The sequence below is a fragment of the Macaca mulatta genome, chromosome 4 (genome assembly GCF_049350105.2).
Source record: "Macaca mulatta isolate MMU2019108-1 chromosome 4, T2T-MMU8v2.0, whole genome shotgun sequence".
Lineage (NCBI taxonomy): Eukaryota > Metazoa > Chordata > Mammalia > Primates > Cercopithecidae > Macaca > Macaca mulatta.
Window position 1 is genome coordinate 156,852,432 of NC_133409.1, and position 27,352 is coordinate 156,879,783.

The 27,352-nt window shown below is 42.4% G+C and overlaps 4 protein-coding genes and 1 long non-coding RNA gene across 5 annotated transcripts; 3 read left to right on the plus strand and 2 right to left on the minus strand.

The window, feature by feature from the left end:
- Window positions 1-404: 404 nt before the first annotated feature.
- LOC144340550 (uncharacterized) lies at window positions 405-1,655 on the plus strand. The gene is made up of 2 exons (XR_013416796.1): window positions 405-650; window positions 741-1,655. It is a non-coding gene; the product is annotated as an uncharacterized LOC144340550 (long non-coding RNA).
- Window positions 1,656-2,696: 1,041 nt separating this feature from the next.
- Window positions 2,697-11,325, minus strand: H2BC9 (H2B clustered histone 9). The gene is given in 2 exon segments (NM_001193825.1): window positions 2,697-3,309; window positions 10,802-11,325. A coding segment is annotated over 1 exon segment (381 nt). The 5' UTR covers window positions 11,295-11,325; the 3' UTR covers window positions 2,697-3,309; window positions 10,802-10,913.
- A 952-nt stretch (window positions 11,326-12,277) lies between these two features.
- On the plus strand, window positions 12,278-12,814 carry LOC144340551 (histone H3.1). The gene has a single exon (XM_078000866.1). The coding sequence runs from the start codon at window positions 12,307-12,309 to the stop codon at window positions 12,715-12,717; it is 411 nt and encodes a 136-aa protein (XP_077856992.1). The 5' UTR covers window positions 12,278-12,306; the 3' UTR covers window positions 12,718-12,814.
- A 3,694-nt stretch (window positions 12,815-16,508) lies between these two features.
- Window positions 16,509-16,917, minus strand: H4C6 (H4 clustered histone 6). The gene has a single exon (XM_015135733.3). It carries the CDS (start codon window positions 16,883-16,885, stop codon window positions 16,574-16,576), a length of 312 nt encoding a protein of 103 aa, XP_014991219.1. The 5' UTR covers window positions 16,886-16,917; the 3' UTR covers window positions 16,509-16,573.
- A 5,438-nt stretch (window positions 16,918-22,355) lies between these two features.
- Window positions 22,356-23,021, plus strand: H1-3 (H1.3 linker histone, cluster member). The gene is given in 1 exon segment (NM_001193819.2): window positions 22,356-23,021. A coding segment is annotated over 1 exon segment (666 nt).
- The last annotated feature ends 4,331 nt before the right edge of the window (window positions 23,022-27,352 follow it).

The window sequence follows — 27,352 nt, forward strand, 5'->3', positions numbered from 1 at the left end:
TCCAGGGATTTTATTTATGATTATAACTGATAATAATGGACTATCAATTACTTTCACTTTTTTGGTAAGTGCAGTTACAGGAAAAAAGACATGTCTGGGGTCCTACAAAATTTACCCAGATTATCCTGTGATGCTTTTGGGGAACAATGTCAATATCATAGAGTCTGTATTTTCTCCTTGAACTTTTCTTTTCTCTTTTCTTTCTCTTTCTTTCTTTTTTTTTTTTTGAGACAGTCTGACTCTGTTATCCAGGCTGGACTGCAGTGGTGTGATCCTAGCTCACTGCAGTCTCGAACTCCTTGCCTCAAGCAGTCTTCCCCACCTCTGTCTCCCAAAGTGTTGGATTACAGGCATGAGTCATGACCCCTGGCCTCCTTACTGATTTTGTTTAATTTTTTTTTCTATTATAGAGATGAGGTCTCGCTATATTACGCAGGCTGGTCTTGAACTCCTGGGCTCAAGTGATCCTCATGCCTCAGCATCCCAAAGTGCTGCAATTACTGGTGTGAGTCACAGCATCCAGCCCTCCTTATGCTTTTCTAATTGAGGATCCAAGAGGCAACATATCCAATGAAACTACCTCATCCTCATGGTCACATCCACATTGAAAGATCACTAGGCTGTGGACGGAAGTTCTGCTGCTGATAGAGGTGAATATAGCTTCCTCTCCTCTGGTTAACTCTTAAGAAGTCTACATTTTGCTTTGTTTCACTCAATGAAATCTTATGTTTCTTTTACAGATGAAGTGTTTTGACCTGAAGATTCATCCAGCAACAAGTGAATGAATTTCCTTTTAGAAATTAAGAATCTGGACCCTTCTTTGGTGCAGAGCATACTAGTTAAGATAAATACAAGTTTATCTTCTGTGGATATGAGGTTCAAAAAGGGTATTCTAGATCAACAGTTCCCTCTTTCTTCCAGCAGTAATTCTGGAACCCAAATGCCCTCTGTCTTTGTGGCTTAGCAGTCTTAAATGTGGCTTCCACATTTGCCCTGCAAAGGGAAAGAAGATGGAAAAATCCTTCGTGGAAAGTTGTTATGTCCCAGGCCTGGAAATGTCAATCTTTACTTGTATTTATGTTCCATTGGCAGGAACTTAGCTAAAAGGCCACACCTAATTGGAAGAGAAGTTGAAAAAAGAGGTTTCAACATGGGCCCAAAAGAAGAAAAAGGTTAAATTAATGCCCAGAATTAATAAGAGAAAAAGCATATGAATTTATTAACGTGTACACTGCAGAGGGGGTTGGATAGAGTGATCACCCAATATTGCAATAGGGCATAGATGTTTATCCTACTTCCTAGGGAAATGGGAGCTTGAGAAGTGTTTTTAGGGGTATAATAAATGACTTGGCCGGGCGCGGTGGCTCAAGCCTGTAATCCCAGCACTTTGGGAGGCCGAGGCGGGTGGATCACGAGGTCAGGAGATCGAGACTATCCTGGCTAACATGGTGAAACCCCGTCTCTACTAAAAATACAAAAAACTAGCCGGGCGTGGTGGCGGCGCCTGTAGTCTCAGCTACTTGGGAGGCTGAGGCGGGAGAATGGCGTGAACCCGGGAGGCGGAGCTTGCAGTGAGCCGAGATCACGCCACTGCACTCCAGCCTGGGAGACACAGCGAGACTCCGTCTCAAAAAAAAAAAAAAAAATAAAATAAACGACTTTTAGGGGAATTCAATGGCCTTGAAGAACATGCAAGAGCCTGGGACAATGTCTGTTAGGGCTGCAGAGTAGGCAGTGGTTTGTGACAGAATCTGTCTAGGCTTGTTGACAGGCTTGTGTTTCTTCCGGTGGTATTAGTTCATTTAATGAAAACTCAGGATAGAGACTAAAGATAATTGTATTCTTTGGCAGGTTTGGACTTTAGGCAGATAAGGAACTTCTGAAAACAACTTCATCCTGTGCTTTGGGAGACACAGAGAACTGAGAGACAGGAGGGGTGGGGAGAAGGTCAGAGACCTTGTAGCTTCTTCAGTTCAGGATGTCATAGTGCCTTATTTTGGGATATCAGTTTCTGAGCCCCAACAGTGTCATATATCTTTGATTTTAGATATCATATCTTGCTCTCTTCCATTTCCAGAAAACCTGCTTATCTTCTGAAGTTGCTGTGCAGAAGCCCCCATTTTGTTCTTCATAGTGGTAGAAACAAAAGTGAAATAAAAGTCAGAATTCTTTGTTAGACCCAACTCTAAGCTTGAGCAATTGCCTCATCATTACAAAAATTTATTGTTTCTGGTTTATAAATGAGGAAACAAGCTGAATGGTTCTGCATAATGCCTAAAGTCATCCAGTTAATAAATGATGTAACAAATTTCAACCCAGGTAGTAGGTCTCAAAACTCTCCTAATGTTAAGCATATTCCATTGCTGTGCTATAGTTTGTGAAAATAAATAAAATTTGATGTGATGGTGCATTCCTGTAGCCTGTCCTACTCTGGAGGCTGAGGTGGGAGAGTCATTAGAGACATGAGTTGGAGGCTGCAGTGAGCTATGATTGAGCCACTGCACTCCAGGCTGGGTGACAAAATGAGACCTCATCTCCTTAAGAAGAAAAAACACACAAAAAAACCAGCTGTTGGAATTCCCAAAACACATTAAGATTGAGAGAGATGAGATAACTTGAGTTCTTTTCTTTCTTGCTCTATACAGTGTCTAGAATTAAGCAACATTAGGCATTAGGGAGAAAAGTCTCCTGCCTTTTTTTTTTTTTTTGAGACGGAGTCTCACTCTATTGGCCAAGCTAGAGTGCAGTGGCATGATCTCAGCTCACTGCAACCTCTGCTGCTTGGGTTCAAGCAATTCTCCTGCCTCAACCTCGTGAGTAGCAGGGATTACAGGTGCCTGCCACTATGCCTGGCTAATTTTTGTATTTTTTAGTAGAGGTGGGGTTTCACCATCTTGGCCAGGCTGGTCTTGAACTCCTGATCTCGTGATACACACACCTCGGCCTCCCAAAATGCTGGGATTACAGGTGTGAGCCACCTTGGCCGGTCCTGGCTTCTCAATTAATGATCCTTGTTAAACATTTAACCTCCCCTTTGTTGTCGTGCTTTTCGGGGTCTGTCTCGCACAGCCTGGCTGACTGATGTATGAAAGGAATACTCACACACAGGTATGCAGTGTGTAAGAGCAGCCTTCTGACCTTTCAGAAGGTCCGCTCCTTTCCTTATAGTTTCTCCTACCATTCTGACTGATCTCCTATATCTCCCCCTTTTGTTTTTTGCATCAGGTTTTGTTGATTGAAGAATACAGATGTGTACAGTGACAGGCTTGACAGGTGCAGCGGTTCCAGCTTGTGTTGCAGCTTTGTATCCTAGAAGCAGTAGATAACATAAGACAAGCATGAGTATAATCAGTAATATTCTTTTCCAATCAAAGAGTTACCCCCAGGAGTGGGGGTCTATCCAGGAGAGGTGTTTTTGCACATTGTTCTATAGGGCTGTTACTGAGGAACCCCACCAGGGGTATGTTAATCCCTCCTACCAAAGCAGTTACGTTGTTAGAAACTGGGAAGGGGGTGTCTGCCCAAGTAACAGGGCAGAAGAAAGGTGGATCTAGAAGATGGGCCTAATAGAGTGTAGCAGGTATGAGTTGCAGGCAGAGTGAGAGAAAAACCAATACCCTATGAGTATTGCAATGTACAACAAAGAGCATAGCAAGGAACAGATTATCTGGAGGGAGTGGTGTTTGTGTCTGGAGAGGGATTCGCTCAGCTTCCTGAGTTGTCTTCTTCAGCATAATGTCCAGGGCCTCTGTTGTCCATGGAAGCCGCATCGTTCTGGGGCTGCGGGTCCTGCAGGGTCATTTCCTTTATTTTTGGTACCGGGCTGGGTTCCAGCCACGCCATGGTATGGTTTGATGTGTCGCACAGAAATCCAAAGAGGACCTGAGGGAGTGTGAACACAAGCCTATCCTTTTCCCCACGTTAACAAATCATTTGGACCGCACCATAGATTACTATTTACATCTTTCTATAAAAACTAAAGGTTTCATATTCTGAAAGGTTTTTGCAAAGTGCTTTTCTATGGATGATTGAAATTTATTGTTTAAATTTAGGAAGCTAAGGGTAAATAAAGCTAAATTTAAGAATTTAAGGGTAAATAAGGCTTGTGCTAGTAGTGTTGTAGGGTCCTTACTCGTATTCCCCCCTTTTTTGTTTTTTAAGCATATTTTTAAGGGTGGAGTGGGCACGTTCCACTATGGCTTGTTCTTATATAGAAGAGGGTTCTTTTCCTGAGTTACTTTGGTCTTTACTATTGGGGCATTCCTGCTTCATATGACCTGGCTTTTCTCATTGAAAACAATTTGGATTTTTATCCCTTTTTACTTTTTGAGGCTTTAATGCCATAGCCAATATTCTGGCTTTGTGTGTTTCAGTCCCCACCAGCTGACATGCTCATATGAGTTCCCTACTGTAGCTGCTTTCCCTCTGACTGCTTGCATTGCTTGCTGGCAATCCACATTAGCATTTTCATAGACCAATTACAACAATAAGATATCAGCGGCCTTGGCATGACTGATTTGTCTCTTAAGTGCCTGGGTTAACCGATTGATAAATTCAACAAATGGCTCCTGAGGCCCTTGTGGAACATTTATAAAAGATCTCTGTTGAACTCCACCTTCAGGAATTTGGTCCTAGGCCCCGTGAGTGCACAAAGACAGTTGCGCATAGGCTTGAGGGACAAAATTTAATTGTTGTTATATATTAATATAGGGACCCCTCCCCTGGAGCACAGCAGCTATGTTCTGTCCTGCCAATTGATTCTGGTCAGCATGTTGTTCGCACAATTCATTATATTCTGCCCTCTGGAGGAGGTATTGACTGGCCTCTAAAGTTGTTTTAGCTAGCACTGACCAGTCCCATGGAGTCAATATGGTAGTTATCTGCTATAGCCTCAATTATCCTCTTGTGAATGGGCTAGCAGGTCCATTTTCTCTAATGCTTTTCCTTATTTCCTTAAAAGTGTTGAAAGTAATAGGCTTCTGTACCCAATTGGCCTGTTGATCTTACACCACGGGACAAGCCAGGAGCTCCCCTTCTAATGCTGCTTGCCTAAGACGGGGTCCCATAACTGTAGTATATCTCATGTCTTCTTCCCAATTTATTGGGGGAGGAGACTTAGGAAACACCTCCGTCTCCTCTTTGGTATCTTTACCCGGGTAATGGCGGGGCTGAAGGAGGAGGAGGAGGCAGTAAGGTAGATAATGGTTCTTCCTCCCCTTCTTTTTTAGGCTCTTCTGTGTAGAGCAGGACCAAAGCAGCCCTAACCAAGGCCCATAACATTAAAGATGTTACTGGGACCTGTTGCCCTTGTACCTGATGTTGTTTAAGATTTCTTCCCAATTGCTTCCAGAGCCCTAGGTCTAGTGTGCCTTCTTCTGGGAATCATGGGCTATGGAATACAACAGTTTGCATTACATCCCTTAATTGAGCCTCCGAAACCAAGGTTCTGCTAGCTTTAAGCAGCTGTTTCAATACTTTTACATACTGTTGCTGTTGAGCTGATAACTGTTGTCCCATGATGAAACCCTAGCTTGAGAATCCCCTTGAACTTGGAAATCCCCAGCGGGGACCAATTACTTACTGAGCAGTCACTTCACATTAATTTTCGAGGGTTTGGTCCAGATCCGTTGCAGTGTTCCTCACACTGGGCACCACCTGCCAGATCTGTCCCGCAGACCCTGACTGACTGACTGACTGACGGATGGAAAGAGTACTCACACACAGGTATGCAGTGTGTAAGAGCAGCTAGGAGTCACCTGGCTCAAGTGGCCAAAGTGCAGCCCCGAGAAGCTGGAGCTGCTTGCTTTTATTCAGTGCAGTCAGAATGCTGAAAGCCTGGGGCAAACACAGTCTGTGGGTAATTAACATTTATTGTTCCCCTTTCAGGGAATGTCACACACATGGATGTTCAAAGGTGAATTTCAGGATAACTTCAAACAAACAAGCCTGATCAAGATAATTTCCCCTTGCTCCCTTGCACATACTCCTCACTCTCTGCCTCAAGGTTAACAGCTGCCTTCAGCTATTCTCCTGAAGTTGTGCAGAGCCTTGCTATAAGCTCCTTTAACTCTGCCTATATAAATGAAATCTGAACTTCCCTATTTCAGAATTATATCTCTATTACTTTGGATTTGGTGTTTCCAGGTGGTCCATCCTTATGTTTTGTGCTTGAATAAATTCTTTATATTCTTCACGGTGCAAGAAGAAGGGCTTAAACAAAAACAATAAAAATATATTCTGACTCTTTTGGTTATTTTTGTTTGATAAGTTGTATACATTATTTTCTCCATGGGACAATGTTTCCTGTCCTAGATAATAAGGACCATGTGTGGTTCACCTTTGTGGTTTGATTCAAGTAATGTGGGCATTTCAGATGTGAAAGGCTTTGAGGAACAAGGCAGACTACCTTGAAATGAGAAAGCTGAGGTTTTAAAGCAAAAGGTGGCCAGGCATGGTAGCTCACGCCTTTAATCCCAGGACTTTGGGAGGCTGAGACGGGCGGATCACCTGAGATCGGGAGTTTGAGACCATCCTGATCAACATGGAGAAACCTTGTCTCTACTAAAAATGCAAAATTAGCCGGGTGTGGTGGTTCACGCCTATAATCCCAGCTACTCGGGAGGCTGAGGCAGGATAATCACTTGAACCCTGGAGGCAGAGGTTTCAGTGAGCCAACATCATGCCATTGCACTCCAGCCTGGGCAACAAGAGTGAAAGTCCGTCTAAGAATAAATAAATAAATAAATAAATAAATAAATAAATAAATAAAGCAAGCAAGCAAAAGGCAAGGTTGAATCATATTGGTGGGGGTCGGGGGAGTCAATGCATAAAGAACATTGACACCAATAGGTATGTCTCCAATGCTGAGATGAGAAAATCCGGGAAGATAGAGCACAGGACTAAGGCAGGTAGCATTGGAGCTTCTTCTGTACCTGATTGCTGACTAGAATGGATATTTGTAATAGCAAAGCCAGACACAGTAGCTCATGCCTGTAATCCTAGCAGTTTGGAAGGCCAAGGCAGGTGGATCACTTGAGCCTGAGAATTTGAGACCAGTCTGTGCAACATGGCAAAACACCGTCTCTACAAAAAATATTTTAAAATGTGCTGGGCATGTAGGTGTGTGCCTGCGGTCCTAGCTACTTGGGAGGCTGAGGTGGGATCACCTGAGTCCAGAGATGTTGAAGCCGCAGGGAGCTGTGATCACACCACTGTACTCCAGCCTGGGTGACAGAGTGAGACCGCGTCTCAAAAAACAAAACAAAAAAGCAGAGTGCCATTGGACTTCAAACTCAGCCCAATCTCATTCACTTTAGGCATTGAGTCTGACCATGTAGCCCTGACTTCATTTTTCAAGGTGTTTTTCTGATTTACCAAGTCCTATGCTGATTGCAAACAGCTACATTTGAAGTCAGTGCCGTCTGTTCATGTTAAAATGAACATTTGATTCTAGTTAGAGATGCATTGTTTTCTTATCTTCCTAACTGAAGCAATTCTTGCCAACATTTACTTTTTTTTTTTTTTTTTTTTTTTTTTTAGACAGGGTCTCTCACTCTGTCACCCAGGCTGGAGTGCAGTGGTGCAATCTTGGCTCACTGCAACCTGCACCTCCCAGGTTCAAGTGATTCTGCTGCCTCAGCTTCCCGAGTAGCTGGGATAATTGGTGCAGGCCATCATGCCCACCTAATTTTTGTATTTTTAGTAGAGATGGGGTTTCACCATGTTGGCCAAGGCGGGTCTCCAAGTCCTGACAGGTGATCCGCCCGCCTCAGCCTCCCATAGTGCTGGGATTACAGGCGTGAGCCACTGCACAGGCCTTCCCTTCCTTCAGGATTAAATGTAAACATGATAGCTGGAGCTGGAACAGTGATATATTCAGAAAGACAAAATTACAATGTCATGCAGAGAACTACTTTAATGCAATGATAGCCTCCAAATACACTACCAGGCAGGCTGTTCCAGAGGCTGTGAATAGAAAGTCTCATAGCCCAATATAAGTTTCCTGAGCTCCATAGCTTAATTTTATTGAATCAATTTGAAACATGTAGCAAGAAGCAAGCAGAAAGAGCTTTGGCAAGTGAACACATTTCAGATAGGTTGTAAATGGCAGTCTCACTACCTGAATCCTTGGTTATGCATGTCATATGTGTGAGGTTTCTCTCTCCCTCTTGCATATTTTGCCCACTGAGAGGGTGATTTCGAGAAACAGAGTTCATGATAAGCAAAGGAGTCAGCAGATGCAAATTATGTGGAGCCAACACACGCTTGCTCTATTGGTATACAGCCACCTATATTGCTCAATAGTGGTATGCTGACAAGCCATGCCTTTTATATGCATGCTGTCTGTAGAAGGCCAATGAGGCCAGCCAAAACTGGTGTTAATAGTGGGCGGTCAATTTATGACCCCATAAATATTGAGTACTTTATAAATATGTGGTGTCTCACAAATATCCAAAGGTTTTTGGGTCTTTCATCTATTCCTGTTTCTTGAGTAGCACACACACAAGCCCTGCTGACTTTCTCTATGTCTAACATGTCTCACAGGCTACTCATTTATGATTGATTAAGAATATAGGCTTTGATTTTTGTCTACATTTCACAGACTTCTTGTATAGGTAATACTTAACACTTCCTATGAATTTCATCTGTCCCATTTGTTGGGTTGGTACTCCACAGGAGAATTCAATAGCAGAATATATTCGAGAGTATTTCAAATAATAAGAAACACGTTACATTTATATATAGAGGACAAACACATTTTATGTATATATGTATGTATGAGATATATATATATATAGAGAGAGAGAGAGAGAGAGAGAGATTTTTTTTTTTTTTGAGATGGAGTCTCTCTCTGTAGCCCAGGCTGGAGTGCAGTAGTGAGATCTTGGCTCACTGCAAGCTCCATCTCCGGGGTTCATGTCATTCTCCTGCCTTGGCCTCCCGAGTAGCTGGGACTACAGGCGCCAGCCACCACGCCCAGCTAATTGTTTGTATTTTTAGTAGAGACAGGGTTTTACTGTGGTAGCCAGCATGGTCTCCTGACCTCGTGCTCCGCCTGCCTCTGCCTCCCAAAGTGCTGGGATTACAGGCGTGAGCCACTGTGCCCGGCCGCGACAGAGGGAATTTCTAAGGATATCGGAACTCCCATGTCTGAGCTGTATTAGGTTTGTGTGAGGGAAAAGTAGACTTTCATTTTCATTAACTAGTAACTATTTTAAGTTGTTACTTCCAGAGGTATCATATACTAACTCATACAGGTGGACATTAAAAAAACCTTTTATTAAAAAATTATTTGCATAAATATACAATATTTGCTGTCTTATAGTATTCTATATTTCAGTGAGGTCATACATTTTAGTAAAGCAATTCTATGAAATCCTTGTAAACCACTGATGAGACATGGCCAGATGACAATATAAATGGGTAGCCCCTATTTGTAACCATAGTTCCATCAATATAGACTTGAACTCTGTGCTCTCTCCCTTCCTCTGTCATGGCTCTCTTGCTCTCTCCCCACCCCTCCTCCCTGGCCACTAGGGAGGAGGCAAGAATATCTACTTTTGAATTCCATGCTGCTGGCTCTTCTTCTGCCATCTCTTTTGCTCCACCCTCCATCCAGAACTGCCTCCAGGAACTTGTAAGTTTTCAAGATTATGTTAATTCAGCTTTTGCCAATTTAAATTCAGTCCCATCAAAAGCCCGTTAAAAGAAAAACATGAGCTTCAGACTTATGTTTCTTTCTTTAGTTTGTGAGTTTATTGTATAAATATCCACTTTAGATTTCAATCCAGGTAAAGGACAGGGATAGTTTCTATCTTTCTCACTGCTCTTTCCTAAGTATTTTCTGTAATTTAATAGGTTCTCAGTAAATGAATAAACTCAAAGTACTAGTCCATCCACCAGCTATTTTGAAGAAAAATTGAAGGTACATCTCAGACCTAGGTTCTTAAAATACTCTTCCCTTACCTCCTGCTACCCCTACATTTTATGATTCAAGAGAAATGCCCATGAGGGTGGAGGAATGTAGAGGTTTCAGTCTGTATTACCCTACCATTACAGTTGGTAATCTTGGTATTTAAAAAATCCACAGCAGAAGTTGTGTACATGGTTTTGCTGATTCCTGTTAGCGTTTTCAAGTTAAGACTCCCTGAGCCTGGCCTTTTTGCTGACTGCCAACCAACATTACCTAAAAACAAAGACACATTGTTGCCAGGCCTTTTAGTATTTATATTCTCTGCTCTACTTTGTCTTACAAATCTAAATTTTTTCAAAGACACCTAAAACCCCTCATATTACTTGCTGAATAACTAAAGGTTTATTCCATGGCATTTTTTTTCATTTTCATAGTTTGTCATCTAATCCTTATCTATTAAGAAATTTCAATTTTTCTCAGGTACTTGGTAAACTATAATATCCCAGTTGACATTAAATTCTAGGAGGCTCCCACAAAGATCACATTATGCTATCTAGAGTGGGTTCACTATCATAGGCGCTCAATGTATTTTCAAGTCATCTTGAATACTCAAATTTACCAGCTCCAGACTGGACGTGTTGCTCCAAGCTGATTGCATGTAGGTTGCAAACTTAATTTTTGGTTCCTAAACTAGAACGTCCACTTTTCCTGCTGTGTCAAATTATCTGCTCAGCAATACAAGGCAAGGCTGAGGTGGGAAAACTTGCTTGAGTTTAACACCAGTAGCCTGGGCAATGTAGTTACACACCACCTTTATAAAGACAAATAAGCTCTAAAATCTTAGTGTTTAACAGAGGCACAGGATAAACTGGCAATGTAGAATTTTACCTGTATTGGCCACACTTCTCCCGTAGAATACAGCAGCACCCAGCATTAAAACTCTTAATTGAAATTGTTAAGTGGCTCTGAAAAGAGCCTTTGGGTTTGAACAGGCGTCCATTTACTTGGAGCTGGTGTACTTGGTGACGGCCTTAGTGCCCTCGGACACGGCGTGCTTGGCCAGCTCCCCAGGCAGCAGCAGGCGCACCGCCGTCTGAATCTCCCTGGAGGTGATGGTGGAACGCTTGTTGTAATGCGCCAGGCGGGAAGCCTCACTCGCGATGCGCTCGAAGATGTCGTTGACGAAGGAATTCATGATCCCCATGGCTTTGGAGGAGATGCCGGTGTCAGGGTGGACCTGCTTCAGCACCTTGTACACGTACACAGAGTAGCTCTCCTTACGGCTGCGCTTGCGCTTCTTTCCATCCTTCTTCTGCGCCTTGGTTACCGCCTTCTTGGAGCCCTTCTTTGGAGCGGGAGCGGACTTAGCTGGATCAGGCATTGCAACAAAATGAAGGAGTAAGAATACACCCAAGAGTGGACGCTTAACTGCACAGCTGGCCGTTTTTGTAGGTCTTTTATGCAAATAGGTGCTTAATCATTCTCAATCCCTGATTGGACCAAATCAGCCAATAAAAAAGTTAAATTCAAGTCACTTTTCGATTGGATATTTATGCGAAACCTACCTTAAATCCTTTTCTACACCACCCGGGGGAAAAAACGTAGTTTTTCATTCAAAACATTAGAAAAACTGATGCCTTGTCAGTAACATCTAGCTATAAGTTATGTCTCCTTAGGTGCGAATTTAAACAGAAACAAAGACGGATATTATGTTTCTAGTTTCCTACCAAATTGCAGCTTCCGGTTTTAAAATTATCTATGAATAATCTTAAAATGGAAATTACCTAAAGATTTACGTGTTTCCAGAATTATACTATCGTCTTTCTTTTATAATCTGATCAAAGTCGTCAGCATTCTTACAAAAAATTTAAGCTTTTTCGGTAATCAAAGGATGAACACATTTCAAGAGCGATGGGATTTTAATATATCCCCTAGGAACGGAGTGTCTGGAAGTGAAACCAGTGTTTGTTGAAAGGTTCAGAATATAAGGAATAGGGTACTTATATTAAAAATATTTCTTCAAAATAAGAATTTTTTAAAAAATATAAAGGACAAATTGAGCTGCACCAATCACTTTCAAACGCGGAATTTTCGAAATCGCTCCGGAACTGCAGAAAGTTCATTTCCGTCTGTCAAACAATCCCAAAGTGTTTAAAATAAAATCAATGAAGGTACATAATACAGGTAGGCACATAAAACCTAATAAAATGTAAGGAACTAGGGGAAAAAAGTATTTAGATAGGTTAAGGTTTTCTAAAATGAGACCTAGTAGCCGATCACAAGTCAGGGCGCGAAATTGGAAGATTCGGACCAATCAGAAGGACTTTGCCTTTATAAATAGGAGTAAGAACAACTGTTGGTTCCGTTGTGACCGTTGCTTGAAACCCATTCCTATGGCCCGCACGAAGCAAACGGCTCGTAAGTCCACTGGCGGCAAAGCGCCACGCAAGCAGCTGGCCACTAAGGCGGCTCGCAAGAGCGCGCCGGCCACCGGTGGCGTGAAGAAGCCCCACCGCTACCGGCCTGGCACCGTCGCCCTCCGTGAAATACGCCGCTATCAGAAATCGACTGAGCTACTGATTCGCAAGCTGCCATTCCAGCGTCTGGTACGTGAGATCGCGCAGGACTTCAAGACCGACCTGCGCTTCCAGAGCTCGGCGGTGATGGCGCTGCAGGAGGCCTGCGAGGCTTACTTGGTGGGGCTCTTTGAGGACACCAACCTGTGTGCCATCCACGCCAAGCGAGTGACTATCATGCCCAAGGACATCCAGCTAGCTCGCCGCATTCGCGGAGAGAGGGCATAAGTTGTACTAAGGGTGTGTGCCAACTTAAACCAAAGGCTCTTTTCAGAGCCACCAACAGTTTCAGTTGAAAGGGCGGTAGCACTAGGGAGTAACGTCTCCTGAAACAAGGAGCGTGGTGGGTTAGGGGATAGGGGGAGGACCCGTGGCTCTTCTAGCCTTTTTTCTCTTGGCCATTGTCTTCAAAATGGCCCGCAGCGGCGGCTCAGGCCTGTAATCCCAGCACTGGTAGCCCGAGGCGGGCGAATAACTTATACAAAGGTCAGGAATTCGAGATTAGCCTGGCTAACACGGTGAAACCCCCGTCTTCACTAAAAGTGCAAAACCAAAAAACAAAATTACGGGCGTGGTGACGCCCTCCTGCAGTCCCAGCTATACCGGGGGCTGAGGCAGGAGAATCGCTTGAATCCGGGAAGCAGAGGTTGCAGTAAGTCGAGATCGCGCCACTGCACTCCAGCATGGGTTACAGCGAAACTCAAAACAGAAAACGGCTGTGTGCTGAGGCAAAACCAAAACTACAGGGAAAAAGGAAACAACTTGTGGACAAAAGTGTACGAAAGCTTTATTTGTGACAGCATAGGGAGTTAAATCATTATTTTTTTTGGCTTGCCCTGAGAGTTCATTTGAGACATCAACAGGAGAAACGGATACAAGTTAATATAATACAAACTACGTGGCACGGGAGTCTTCCAATTAAAACCCCAGGGTGCAGGTGTACACTATGCCCAGGGAAAACTGGGTTCAGGGAAATATTACTGCAACCTTTTTTTTTTTTTTTTTTTTTTTTGAGACAGATTCGCTCTTGTCACCCAGGATGGAGTGCGGTGGCGCGATGCGGGATCCCGGCTCACTGCAACCTCCACCTCCCAGGTTCAAGCGATTCTCCTGCCTCAGCCTCCCGAGTAGCTGGGATCACATGTGTGTGCCACCACACCCGGCTAATTTTGTAGTTTTAGTGGAAACAAGGGTTTCGCCATGTTGGCTATGGTTGGTCTGGAACTCCTGACCTCAGGTGATCTGACCGCCTTGGCCTCCCAAAGTGCTGGGATTACAGCACCGTAATCCACTGTGCCCAGCTCAATTTCTTGTTATTCTAGTTATTTAATCAGCCTAGCCAACATGGCGAAACCCTGTCTCCACTATAAATACAAAATTAGCCGGACGTAGTAGCAGGCCACTGTAATCCCAGCGACTAGGGAGGCTGAGGCAGGAGAATCACTTGAGCCTGGGAGGTGGAGGTTGCAATGAGCCGAGATCCTGCCACTGCACTCCAGCCTGGGTGACAGAGTGAGACTCCGCCTCAAAAAAAAAAAAAAAAAAAAAAAAAAAAAAAAAAATCTAGTTATTCAAAATAATGCAGAAATAGGCTGTGATAGGATTGCTATTTTTATTGCTTGGAATTCCATGGTTTATCAAGTTTGTTTGTTTGTTTTCCCCACAAATAGTTGTTTGCACTCTTGACTTTTTGTTGTGGTGACGTGCTCATTAGGCCGTAATTCATTTATGCAGGTAAATGATTTCTTAGATATTGCTGACTCTGCTTCAAACACCCATGATCTTTAGGACTGTGTGTTTGGTGCATCCTAACTGCACAATAAAAAATCCACTATTATTTTGAACATTCTATTTTAGACACATCATTTATTTCCACTTAAATGCTCGTATTTAACTAGCTCAGCAAATATTTTGTATGATGAAAAAAGTGGTGCTTAGTCTGTATTTTGGCTTGTGTGCAAATTCCCTTTTTCTCCTATTAACATTTATGGCAGTTTTCCCTGAGTTTCCTGTTGTACCAACCCCAGAAGACAGTCAACCCTTGTACCTTCTGTCCACATGAGAAGAACAGGGCATGGAACCTCTGGCAATTTACATTATTTTTTTCTGGGCAATTCTTCATTGTTTAATTGTATAGTGCTTAATATAAGTGAACATACACTGAATGTATTGGTGTTTCAAAGGCAATGTTTTAAAATCCTTCGGTGTGCTTTACCAGTGTATTATTATTTTGTCTGTAAAAAACAGTGTGTGGCAATAAGAATTCGTTTAGCAACTGGCTGGTGAGGTGGCTCATGGCTGTAATCCCAGCATTTTGGGAGGCTGAGGCGGGCGGATCACCTGAGGGCAGGAGTTGTCAACAACATTTCTGCAATTGCCATAATTATTTTCATAATTTTCTGTATCCCTATAAAGTATGACATAGTGTTTACACAGTAGATTGACCGTTGACAAAAAAACAAAAAAACAAAAAAAAAAACAAATGAGAAGCCACTTCTTCGGTGTGGTGAAAAAATGAAAATGTTAGGAGGCAGGATCACAGGAGATAACATGGTAGGTTGACAAAGCACAAGGAGAAACACTTTAGGTTATAAATTACCAGTACTTGAGATCAATGACCTGAAATCACAGTAAGTGCCCCAGCAAAGAATTCACTGGGTAAGACAAAAACTTAGGCTTTTTTTTTTTTTCTTTTTGAGACAGAGCCTTGCTCTGTGCTCTAAGCCTAGAGTGCAGTGGCGCGAGGTCGGCTCAATGCAACCTCAGTCTCCCAGGTTCAAGCGATCCTCCTGCCTCAGCCTCCAGAGTAGCTGGGACTACAGGCGCGCGCCACCACGTTCCCGTCTGGCTAATTTTTGTATTTGTAGTAGAGATGGAGTTTTGCAGTGCTGGCCCGGCTGGTCTCGAACCCCTTGAGCTCAAGTGATCCACCCGCCTCGGCCTCCCAAAGTGCTGGGATTACAGATGGGATTACAGACATGAGCCACCGAGCCCGGGCAAACTTGTTTTTATTTATTTATTTATTTATTTTTTATTTTTAAAGACATGATCTCTGTTGCCCAGGCTGGAGTGCAGCGACGCCGTCTCAGCTTACTTAAATCTCCGCCTTCCCTGTTCAAACGATTCTCCTGCCTCAGCCCTTGCAGATTAGCTGCGACCGCGGGCGTCCTCCACCACGCCGTGCTAACTTTCCTATTTAAAATTTTTTAGTGGAGTCGGAATTTCACCATTTTGTTTGCCCAGCCTAGTCTCGAACCCCTGAGCTCTAGTAATCCGCCCGCCTTTGTCTCCCAAGGTGCTGTGATTGCAGGCCTGAGGCACCGCGACTGGACACAAGTAATGGATTTTTAAGTTTACCAGTAATTGATCTGTCCACAGCCTCCCTAAAATCATTCAGGTTCTATGGCTAACAAATAATAACACTTAGGCCGGGCACGGTGACTCACGCCTCTAATCCCCTGCACTTTAGGGAGGCCAAGGCGGACGGATCACCTGAGGTCGGGAGTTCCAGACCAGCCTGACCAACACGTAAAAAACCAGTCTGTACTAAAAATACAAAATTAGCCGACCGTGGTGGTGCATGCCTGTAATCCCTGCTACTCTGGAGGTTGGCAGGAAAATCACTTAAACCCGGGGGTGGTTGCGGTGAGCAGATTGCCCCATTGCACTGGAGCCTGGATAAGAGCAACTCCGTTTCAAAAAATGTAATGCTTAGTGTAGTTAAGTCGTAGCCATCTAATATAGGAATAGTTAAATTTTAGAAAACTAGTAATAAAACACCATACGTCACGAAAGATTGGTGGTATTCCTGAATCATTTCCACTATTTTTTTCCGTGGAGGTTTGAGACCGAAATATCTTAAGTTTCTAATGTCCTTTCGCTTTTTGTTCTTAACACATCCGCCATTTTGGGAGTATCGCTGAAAACGGCTTTTAACTCAACTACAACCCAATAAAGTTTACAAAACGAAACACAAATCGCCTCTATCTTCTCTGTAATCAGTTACAGCCCTTCGTGTGACGATGGAGGTGGCCCTGAAAAGGGCCTTTTATGGGTAAGCTGTTAAATAAAGCCGGGGTGAGGCTCAGCCACCAAAGCCGTACAGAGTGCGACCCTGGCGCTTGAGCGCGTAGACCACATCCATGGCGGTGACTGTCTTACGCTTGGCGTGCTCCGTGTAGGTTACAGCATCTCTGATCACATTCTCCAGAAACACCTTAAGCACACCTCGGGTCTCCTCATAAATGAGGCCCGAGATGCGTTTCACGCCGCCGCGTCGGGCCAAACGACGGATGGCAGGTTTCGTGATGCCCTGGATGTTGTCACGCAACACTTTGCGGTGGCGCTTGGCGCCTCCCTTTCCCAAACCTTTACCACCTTTGCCTCTACCAGACATTATAGGAGATGAACACCAACTCTTATCTCGGCAACTTTGCTACTCACTGAAGCCCCTTATATGTCAATTATGCGGACCTTTTTGGAGACTGAATTTGAGGGGCGGGAACGAAACCTCTGTCTCCGCCTTTTCCGTACCTTACTGGGCGTCCCCTACGCTATTGCCTTGGGAAGGAAAGGGGGCGGTGAGGGTAGGGGAAATGCAACTTGATTTGACTCCTTCCCTCTTCCTTGTTTGGGTCTTGAGTGTAGGTTTTTGTGTCCTCTAGCCCAGTTTTTGTGGGCTCTCGAAGAACTGATAATATCTGTCTCTTAAAAGCCTTATCATTTGCAAAAAGGCAGTAACGCTACACTTGTCTACCAAACGGATAGACAAGAGAATAAAATTATTATTTATTTTGAAACAGTATCGCTCTGTTGCCCAGACTGGAGTGCAGTGGCGGGATCTCGGTTCACTGCAACCTCCGCCTCTTGAGTTCAAGCGATTCTCCTGCCTCAGCCTCTGGATTAGCTGCTACTACAGGCGCGCATCACCACGCCTGGCTAATTTCTGTATTTTTAGTAGAGATGGGGTTTTGCCATGGTGACCAGGCTGGTCTCGAACTCCTGATCTCAGGTGATCGGGGGACCTCTCTTGGTCTCCCAAAGTGCTTGGATTACAGGCTTGAGCCACTGCGCCTGGCCTTAATTTATAAATGTGAAGATTCTTTAAAAATGTATTTTTACTAATTTTTTTTTTGAGAGGGGTCTTGCTCTGTTGCCCAGGCTGGAGTGCAGTGGTGCTATCTCAGCTCACTGCAATCTCCGCCTTCTGGGTTCAAGCGATTGTCATGCCTCAGCCTCACAAGTAGCTGGGATTACAGGCATGCATCGCCACACCCAGGTAATTTTTGTATTTTCTCATTAAAGACAGGGTTTCGCCATGTTGTCCAGGGTCGTCTTGAACTCCTGACCTCAGGTGATCCACCCGCCTTGGCCTCACAAAGTGCTGGGATTACCGGCGTGAGCCACCACGGCCGGCCATTTTTATTGATTCTTAAAATGTAGCAATACTTCTTAAATTTGGCCAATCATGGGACTTAGCGTTTGGCAGAGACGTATACACTCGTTTTTGGCATTCCTAATAAAGAAAGACCTCTAGTAAGGGAAACTAATATTAAGTGAAGTTTAATTTTTACTTTTTCAACGTTTAATGCAATGTCTGAGGCCTAACGATAAGGAACCCCAGGCTTGAAGACATTATCCTCTAATAAATGGTATTGTATTGTAGACTTGATTCTGGAGTCTCATTACCTTGCTACCTACCAGTGCTTTTATGCCACTAAAGCATACATGGTAAATCATGGTGAATAAAGATTTGTAAATTAACAAAAATAATACTAATAAATTCTGTGAAATACTGTCCTAATAAAAGATTCCTGAAGAAATGTTCTACAGACATAGGGTATGTGTAGTAGAAAGATTCAACATTAACTCTTACATTCTACTCCTTCACATTCATTGCCTCCTATATACTGCAGAGGCAACTTAAAAATTCCTTCTCTGCTGGTGCCTAAAGGCAGTGAGAAGATTATTCATTTTGTGCAGTTAAGAGTCTACTTAAATTTTGGCTTAGGTTCAGTTACTGTAGGAATAGACACAAGGATCTCAAATGCTCTCCTTTTTGAGGTAGGCACCAAACAAGCATCATTCATTCACTCAACAATTTAATGTTCACTACATGCCAAGAGTGGTGTACAAATACCAGGTTTACAAAGGTAATCACATTTATTCCCTTAAAGAATTCAAAATTTTAGTAAAGGGAAAAGTAAACTCAGGGTTAGGGGGCAGATATCAGACCAGCATACTTCTACTTACTCTTGAGTATTTAAGGGTGGAGCAGCCATATCCCAGCTTTACTGGCATCACTCTGAAGCTTGTTAGACATACAGAATTTCGGGCTCAACCCCAATTCAATGGAATTGATATTGCATTTTTAATGAGATTTCTAAGTGGGTGGTGGGTATGCTCTTCCAAGTTTGAGAATAATTGTTTTAAAGCTCTGCTGTCCTATATTAGCCACTTGCAACATGTGCTCATTTTTATTTAAATTAATTTAAATTAAAAACTAATTTGTACACTTACTCTAGCCACATTAAGGTGCTCAATAGCCACATATGGGTAGTGGCTACCTATTGGACAGTGTCAATACAGAACATTTTTATCATTGCAGAAAGTTCTATTGGGCTGTATCTATGATAAGGGGGTTTCTTCTGAAGAGCTTCTAATCCAGTCTAGAAGGGAACACGGAGTTTGGTGGATGCCTGAGACATGTAAAAAGAAAATTGTAAGTTTGAGTGTAGTAGTGGCCTTTTTAGGAAATAAAATTAATACAATACTGTTGTACCCGAAGAGGAATTTCAAGGACGGTTATAATCGATGTGATTTCTCATGGACCTTCTGAACACATTCAATTCTAACACAAAGTCTTACTTTCTGTAATAGTCTATATATGCTTTCACCCATTTTAATATTTATTCTACATATTTTCTTTTTTTGTTGATAATCTTTAAAATCTGAATTGCGTGATGCTTAAGCACTGTCTCACTGAATTGATCTAGTGAATACTACCTACAACTCTCACAGTCATTTACTGTGGTGGTGGTGGGGATAGGGGAGTTAACACAAAATGAAGAGAACACTGAGCCATAAGTTAGACAGCTATCATTTATCTAACTAGTTTTTCCTAGCTACTTTTTGCATCTATAAAATAAATATTCCAACCATAGTGTAATGGGAAATCTACTGTTTTAGAATATATTCAGATTTAGGATTCCAAAGCAACACAGAACTCTTTTTGAGGACTACCAACGTAATAGGTGAAACTTTGCAGGACTTCAAGTTTACAGTCCATGGGGTGATCCAGCTTTCAGGAACCTTGTCCATGCTGCAATTACAGAGAAGATAAGTACCTAGGTCCCAAATTATGTAGCCCAGTTCCTTTCCTCTTTGAACATCTGGCGAAATTTTTGGTGAAACTGAGTCTCAGTTATTGCCCTCCAGAAAGGGCAGAGATTAGTTAACCCAATGCCTTTTTACTTATTGAGACCCTAAGTAGCCATGGGAACCAGTCAGTGTTGCACAAGAGTGAAATGGTGGCATCTGTTAATTGACTATATCTAACAGGGTGAACAATTCCAACAATTATCCAACAAGTATTAAGACTACAATAATGATCAAAATAATAAACAGTAAACAATCAGAATTTTAGTTGTATCTTTACGTCTAGGCAATATAAAGCTATGGTCCCAAAAAAGAAATACTTATATTATGCTTGTGACTATCACTGTTAATAATGATATCCATGAAGATGCACTGTCCCTGCCTCCAGAAACCTATAAAATACTTCCCTACTGGAACTATGGGGTGCTACTAATCCAATTCTGTAAGTTTAGCTCTTTTATAAACTATATTTGTATTTTTGTGGTATATAACATGGTCTTAAGTCCCAGAGACTTGTTTTCAATACATGCAAGAGAGTAAATAATTACTTAATACAAGCGTAGTAATTTTTGTTTTTTTTTTGAGAAGGAGTTTCACTCTTGTTGCCTAGGCTGGAGTGCAATGGTGCTATCTTGGCTCACTGCAACCTCCGCCTCCTGAGTTCAAGCGATTCTCCTACCTCAGCCTCCCAAGTAGCTGGGATTACAGGTGTGTGCTACCATGCCCAGCTAATTTTTGTATTTTTAGTAGAGACAAGGTTTTACCATGTTGGTTAGGCTGGTCTCGAACTCCTGAACCTCAGGTAGTCTGCCCACCTTGGCCTCACAAAGTGCTGGGATTACAGGTGTGAGACAGCCACTGCATCTGGCCAAGACAAGCTAAGTAATTTTTTATGAAATTTGTTGAATGAGGAAAGATGACTTCTTTAAAGTTGATTATTTTATCTAGGGTTTATATGAAAAAATCTTCTAATCACTATTGAGTGTAGGCCAGAATAACTTGATTTTTTGAAATGAGTATTTTTGTCAGAGGAAACATAAGATCAAACTACTTCTCTCGTTTCTTTAACAAACATAGGAGTTCATTTCAGCATCTGATTATTTGATGGAGAATATTAATGTGCTTAATTATCCAATAATAACCTAATTCCATCAGCTGTATTGCAAACTAACAGATAAGGAATGATAAAGAATAGTGAAGTTACTCATGTTTTCTCTGAAATATTTGTTCAGCTCCTTAGGTGGACATATTCAACCTGTTAATTTAGGGTGTGACAGCTTAGTTAGTATTTTGCGTGTAAAAAGCCAAGGAGAATGATGAAAATTTAGAAAGTGATTTAGATAAGATTGTTTTCTTTCTAAACCTTGATGCCCACACTTGCAATGTTGAAAGTTTGTATTTTATTTTTTTAAAGTGATTCTTACCAGTTATTCAAACAGTTTGTATACAGAGGAAGTGAAATTTGTATTATATGATTTCAAAATATAAAAAATGTACAAAATTCTATGAGGAATATTAGCAAAAAATAGTGTCTTTCATTAAATTATTTATAAAGTGATGGGGCACGAACATGTACACAAGCTCTCAATGCTCATAGTTGGCAAAATGATGTTGGCCTGCCATTCTGTTATTTGTTGGTTCAGTTTTCTTTTTTGGAGATGTGGTAGTTGATCTTTAATGCCCATTCTAGGTCGGAAAAATCCATGATGCTAACTTTTAAGAGAAGGTTGGTGACTCTACTTAGGATTTTTTTTCTATAAGAGGAATGATGTCGCCTCACGCTTATCTTTCTGGAAATGTTTAAACCACTGAAATACAGAGATCAAATCCAACTTACACACTGGTAACTCAAATATTATTTTTTAAAACTATCTTTTCTAAAATAATCACCCCTCTTATACATAGAACTTTCTACCTCAGCGCCAATTCCTAGAGGTTGATGCAAACAACTCGCCAGAGAGCCTGTGCTATTGCTCCTGCGAAAAACACCAATTTCCCTACACATTTGAATAAAAATGAGTTTATCTATATAAATTTGAGACGATAAGAATTCACAGAACAATGCCCTGGAAGAGACATTTGCAAATGAAAGAGGGAGAAATAGTATTTTTAAGGAAAACCTGAAAGTTGTCTCGATTTGACCGAAGTTTGAAAGAGAGTTGGGGGAATAAGAAAAGTTTCAAGATGCCGCTTTTAAAACTATGCATAGGAAAAAAGGCAGGAATGAAGCCCGAAGTCTCTCGGATCAGTTTCCCCCAAATTCCTCATTATTTCATGCCCAGATTTCTTATATTTTTACTCTTTTTTAAGGGGCAAGAAACACAGCAGCGCGGTAGATCGGAGGAGTCCTTTTCCAGCAGCTCCGCGCATGGAGCAAGGAACCAATCATCACTCAGCGTCTCTCTATATAAACCCTCAGCCTCCGGCGTAGAGAACACGCCGTTCTGACAGTTTGAGATTACTTTTGTCTTTTCTGGCAAGACAAAAACATGTCGGAGACTGCTCCAGTTGCTCCTATCACTCCTGCACCCGCAGAAAAAATACCTGTGAAGAAAAAGGCGAAGAAGGCAGGCGCTACTGCTGGGAAACGCAAGGCATCCGGACCCCCAGTGTCTGAGCTCATCACGAAGGCAGTGGCAGCTTCCAAAGAACGCAGCGGCGTTTCTCTGGCCGCGCTTAAGAAAGCGCTTGCGGCTGCTGGCTACGATGTAGAGAAAAACAACAGCCGTATCAAGCTTGGCCTCAAGAGCTTGGTGAGCAAGGGTACTTTGGTGCAGACCAAAGGCACCGGTGCTTCTGGCTCCTTTAAACTGAACAAGAAAGCCGCTTCCGGGGAAGGCAAACCCAAGGCCAAGAAGGCTGGCTCAGCCAAGCCTAGAAGGCCCGCTGCAGCAGCCAAGAAGCCCAAGAAAGCGAGTGGCGCCGCTACCCCGAAGAAAAGCGTCAAAAAGACTTCTAAGAAGGCAAAGAAGCCAGCAACAGCTGCTGGGACCAAGAAAGTGGCCAAGAGTGCGAAAAAGGTGAAAACACCCCAGCCAAAAAAAGCCGCCAAGAGTCCAGCTAAGGCCAAAGCCCCTAAGCCCAAGGCAGCCAACCCTAAGTCGGCGAAGCCGAGGGTTACAAAGGCAAAGAAGGCAGCTCCGAAAAAAAAGTGAAACTGGCGGGACGTTCCGCTTTGAAAATTTAAACGGCTCTTTTCAGAGCCACCCATAGGTCTCAGTCAAAAGAGCTGGCGCCTTTTTTGCGGGGCCAGGGGGGCTGCGGGTGTGGTGTGCGGGCGCGGTCTATCCCAGTCATGCCGGTTGGGGTTCAGTAACTCACAGCTCCCAGCAGCCTGGGCGCAAGAATCCTTCTGCCTCAGCCACAGCCACCGGAGTAGCTAAGGCTACTTGAACCACCAGGTTTTGATTTTTCTTCAAATTCCCGCGGTGGTGTGTGATTGGCCGGCTGATTTCTCTCAAAGTGTGCACTTAAAAAGTGGCTCTGAAAAAATTTTATTCCTGGCACAGGGATATGGTGTAAATGCTTTAGTTTGCTTTAGCATTGAGGTGACTTCTTGAGCACAGCCTGTCCTGGTTGTGAGCAGTACCTGGCATGCCCAAGGTTCCTGCGGCCCACCATCTTGTGCAGCGTCGAAAATGGCCAACTGCAGGTGGCGTCCGGTGTCTGTCTTTTAGCAGGCTTGTGAAACCCCTTAGCTCTGGGATATGGGCTGTCAGGTACTGTACTTGGAAATAGGCAGTGTGGGCCTGCACTGCCTGGCGCGGCGGCTCCCCTATAATCCCAGCATTTTGAGAGGCCGAGGCGGCCGCATCACGAGGTCAGGAGTTCGAGGCCAGCCTGAAAAACATGGTGAAACCCTCTCTCTACTAAACAAAATATAAAAATTAGGCGTAGTGCCGCGCGCCTGTAATTCCAGCTACTTGGGGGGGCTGAGGCCGAAGAATCACTTGAACCTGGGAGGCGGAAGTTGTAGTGAGCCGAGATCGCTCCACTGCACTCCAGCCTGGGCGATAGAGGGAGCCTGTCTCAAAAAGTGTGGCCATTCTTTTTCTGTCAGTGACCAGCGTCTCCAGGACTTATTTTCCCAGAGGCTCTCTTGCTTGTTCATTTATTTTTGCCTACTCTTAACCTTCTAGCACTGCCTCCAGGTAACACTGGCGTGCTGGCCCAACCTGCTCGGAGTAACTGTCTTTGCGGAGGACTTGGTGTATTAGGCCTACTGGCAACTAGGCCCGCGTGGCAAAGCAGGTCTTGCGTTTGGAGCGAGTTTGGTCTTGCTTCCCGCGTCCAGGTAACTTTAGAAAAAAAATGCAATTCTAGTGTTAAGCCAATCGGAGGGAGAAGTCATCATCGTCTCTGACTCAGTTTTGTAAAACTTGCTTTTCTATTGGTTTGCAGAGCCTGCTGAATTAACCAATCAGAACGTATTGTTAGATTTTTATTTGCGGGGTTTTTCCGAGCCAAAAATTTTCACCTATCAGATTGCGATATTAAAAGTTGGGTATGCTGGGACCTAGTCGAAAAGTCTGGTTTTTCCCCCCTCCCACTCAGATGGAATTCTCCAAATGGAATTCTCTTTTTGGAGACTACTCACCTTGTCATTCTGCGTAAATCTCCATAAGTATTGCTCCCACCCTGATGCTAAAAGATAGTATGAAAGGAACCTCTGTCAGTTTATAATCTACTTCCTTTCCCAAATTGCTTTCTCACAGATTGAGATGAACCAGGGAGCTAGAGTTAGCTATCCAATACATATTTGGTGATTAGATAAGAAATAGAGAAGGAAAAATAAATGAAAAACCTTGGAGAATGGAGCAAGAAGCTTGACATTGGGGTTACCAGGACAAAGAAATGGGCTGTAGGAAGTTGGGTTGACTTGGATGTACTACTGTTTCCATTGTATTTGGGAGGTTGAGGTTATTTTTTTTTGGGTTTGCTTTTGACTTTAGAAAAGCCCACTTAATCGTACTGAGAAATCTCGACAAAATCTAATTTCTACAGATGTTTATGGGACTCTAGATGGGAAAAAAATTATATTTTTACAAATCCTAAATGCAATTTGGTTATTTCCTTTGTGAGTACAGACAGCTAATCACTGGATTTCACATCAATGATAATCATAGATTTTTCATATCACTTTGTACTTATTACAGGTGTCTTGAAATAATTTACACTAATTGTGAACCTTTCAAGCCAACATTATACTTGCTGCTAGATCTTATTTTTTGATGTGTAACTAAAGCATATATACAGACTTTAAGAAAAAAAAAATTTAGTGTCACTACCTTTCTTACCCCGTTTAAGTATTTTTTTAAAGCGTGGTTTTGAGAAGGTGTCTATAGATTTCCAGAATCTCCAGAATACATAGCACAAAACAAGTCATGAACTCTTGAACAAGTTTGCAGTGGGACCAAATACCATAAATACCTCATGATTATAATACTTCTTAATCTTACTTTTTTGTTTATATTCTGCTTATTAGTTAATATTTTATTATATTTTACATTATTATTTGCCTCCCTCCCCCCAAAAAAGGATGTAGCCTGTGATGTTTCTAGTTATAAGCAGGAGTTTAATTTTTTGAGAACCACGCCTACATCACACAATTTCTTATTTGTAGAGAAAGCCAAAATACCTCCCTGTATGAGAGTGGCTTGACTGAGAAGGGGATCTGAATAAATAGGAGGATTTGAAATATTTATTCAAAATAATCTTTTTGAAAATGAGTGAAAAATACAGGTATGTAGGCGTGAGCAAAACTTCTTCACCCTCCGAAAGGTCACTGAAAATCAATGGAAAAAAGGCAGATTAATAGAAAAGTCAAAATTCATCATAGGTTTATGTGACATGGGAACCTTCACAAGGAAGGCTCAGAGGTACAGGGGAAACTGTCCATTTTAATGCTTAGGGTTCAACAAAGTACCAACTGCCATGTAGAACTGTGATTGGATAAAAAGGGTGTCATCTAATGCTAATGGACTGGGGAAACATAGCAAGGCCTCTGTGCCTAGATTCTTCTTGGCCTCTGGCAAGATTCTTTCCTTCTGAGTATTCCTTCCTCATTCTAGAGGACCCTCTCTGTAATGAGGGAGGGTCTTATGATCTACAGCCAAACAACATAAGACATATACGTTTTTATGGCTAGGTTTTACACAGAAAGGAGGACGAAAAGTTACTGTAAGGTTTTTAGGTTTTATGGCTGGCTTTGAAGAAAAAGGGATTCTAGTTTCAGTAACCACCTTGGGGAAGAGGGAGTCTAATTTTATCTGTAGCCTCAACAGAGGATGAGAGGCCAAAGAATAGCAGTAGGTCACTCACTTCTGCTTCTAAGGCCTTCCTTTTGGGGTATTATTTTACTATCCCTAATGGGGAGAAGGGATCTGGAATGTCTTTAGTACCCAGAATGACAAGATTTAGGCTTTTGATGAAAAGTGATAAGGAATAAGATAATTAGGTGGGGAATATGGTATTCCACAAGAGCAGTCCAAATGACTATGACATACCTCTGGTTCCTTACTGTTGCAAAGCACTTATTTAACTGCCTCACTTGGGCAGTTACAATGCATTTATATCAGGTATAGCTAAAATGCTTGATTTACTGTTAAGAAACTTGGCGCTTAGAAAGGTTAAATGGCAAGAAATGACCATTTGCTGTCACTAAATGGTGGACCTAGGTCTCAAAACAAGTTTCTTGATTCCTAGAATCGTTCTTACGCTGCTTCAATTCTGTTACATCAACTGGAAAAGGAGTGGTATTTTCCAGTTCCTTTTTAGGCTCATTGAGAAAGAAGCAGAATTTATGTATTTCTATTTCTGGCCCTTTGTGAAGTATCCATTTCACAATATGTTTGGTATGCAACAGAAGCAATGAAATGTAATGATTCAATCAATGATCTTCCAGAGTTTCTCTGATTTATATAAATTCATATTCATATTCATTTGCCACAGAGGACATGCACTTGTTTTCAAGGAAATCTGAACTTGTTTAAATCTTTCTCCATATATTAAAATTTTGTAGCAGTTATAATGAATATCTTGAGATTGGTAAAGAATACTAACAGTGTCTTAGCATGGAAGTTGTGAAGGGCATTTTCATACTATCTTAGCTGTTGGAGAGTTCTTATGCGTATAGCATAGGTCTGACACAAAAGTAATTTTTAGAATCAACCTGAAGTCATTACTTTAACTTGAGGAAGCAGATTTTCATGGTATTGTGGGGAGGCCTCAATCTTCCCTGTTACACAGTCACAAAATCAGGTTGATTTTTACAGAATCCTAAATAATTCTTACATATTCTCCCTTCTACATTCTCTCTTCATTCTCTCATAGCTAGGATGATTCCAATGCTTACTAACTAGTTCCCTAATTTCTCTAGCCTCCAATTTCTCTTAACTATTTATTTACTTATTTATTTTTTGAGACAGAGTCTTGCTCTGTTGCCCAGGCTGGAGTGCAGTGGCTCAATCTCAGCTCACTGCAGCCT

Coding starts and splice junctions, on each gene's coding strand:
- H4C6 (XM_015135733.3), bottom strand. CDS start 16,885: ATGTCTGGTAGAGGCAAAGGTGGTAAAGGTTTGGGAAAGGGAGGCGCC.
- LOC144340551 (XM_078000866.1), top strand. CDS start 12,307: ATGGCCCGCACGAAGCAAACGGCTCGTAAGTCCACTGGCGGCAAAGCG.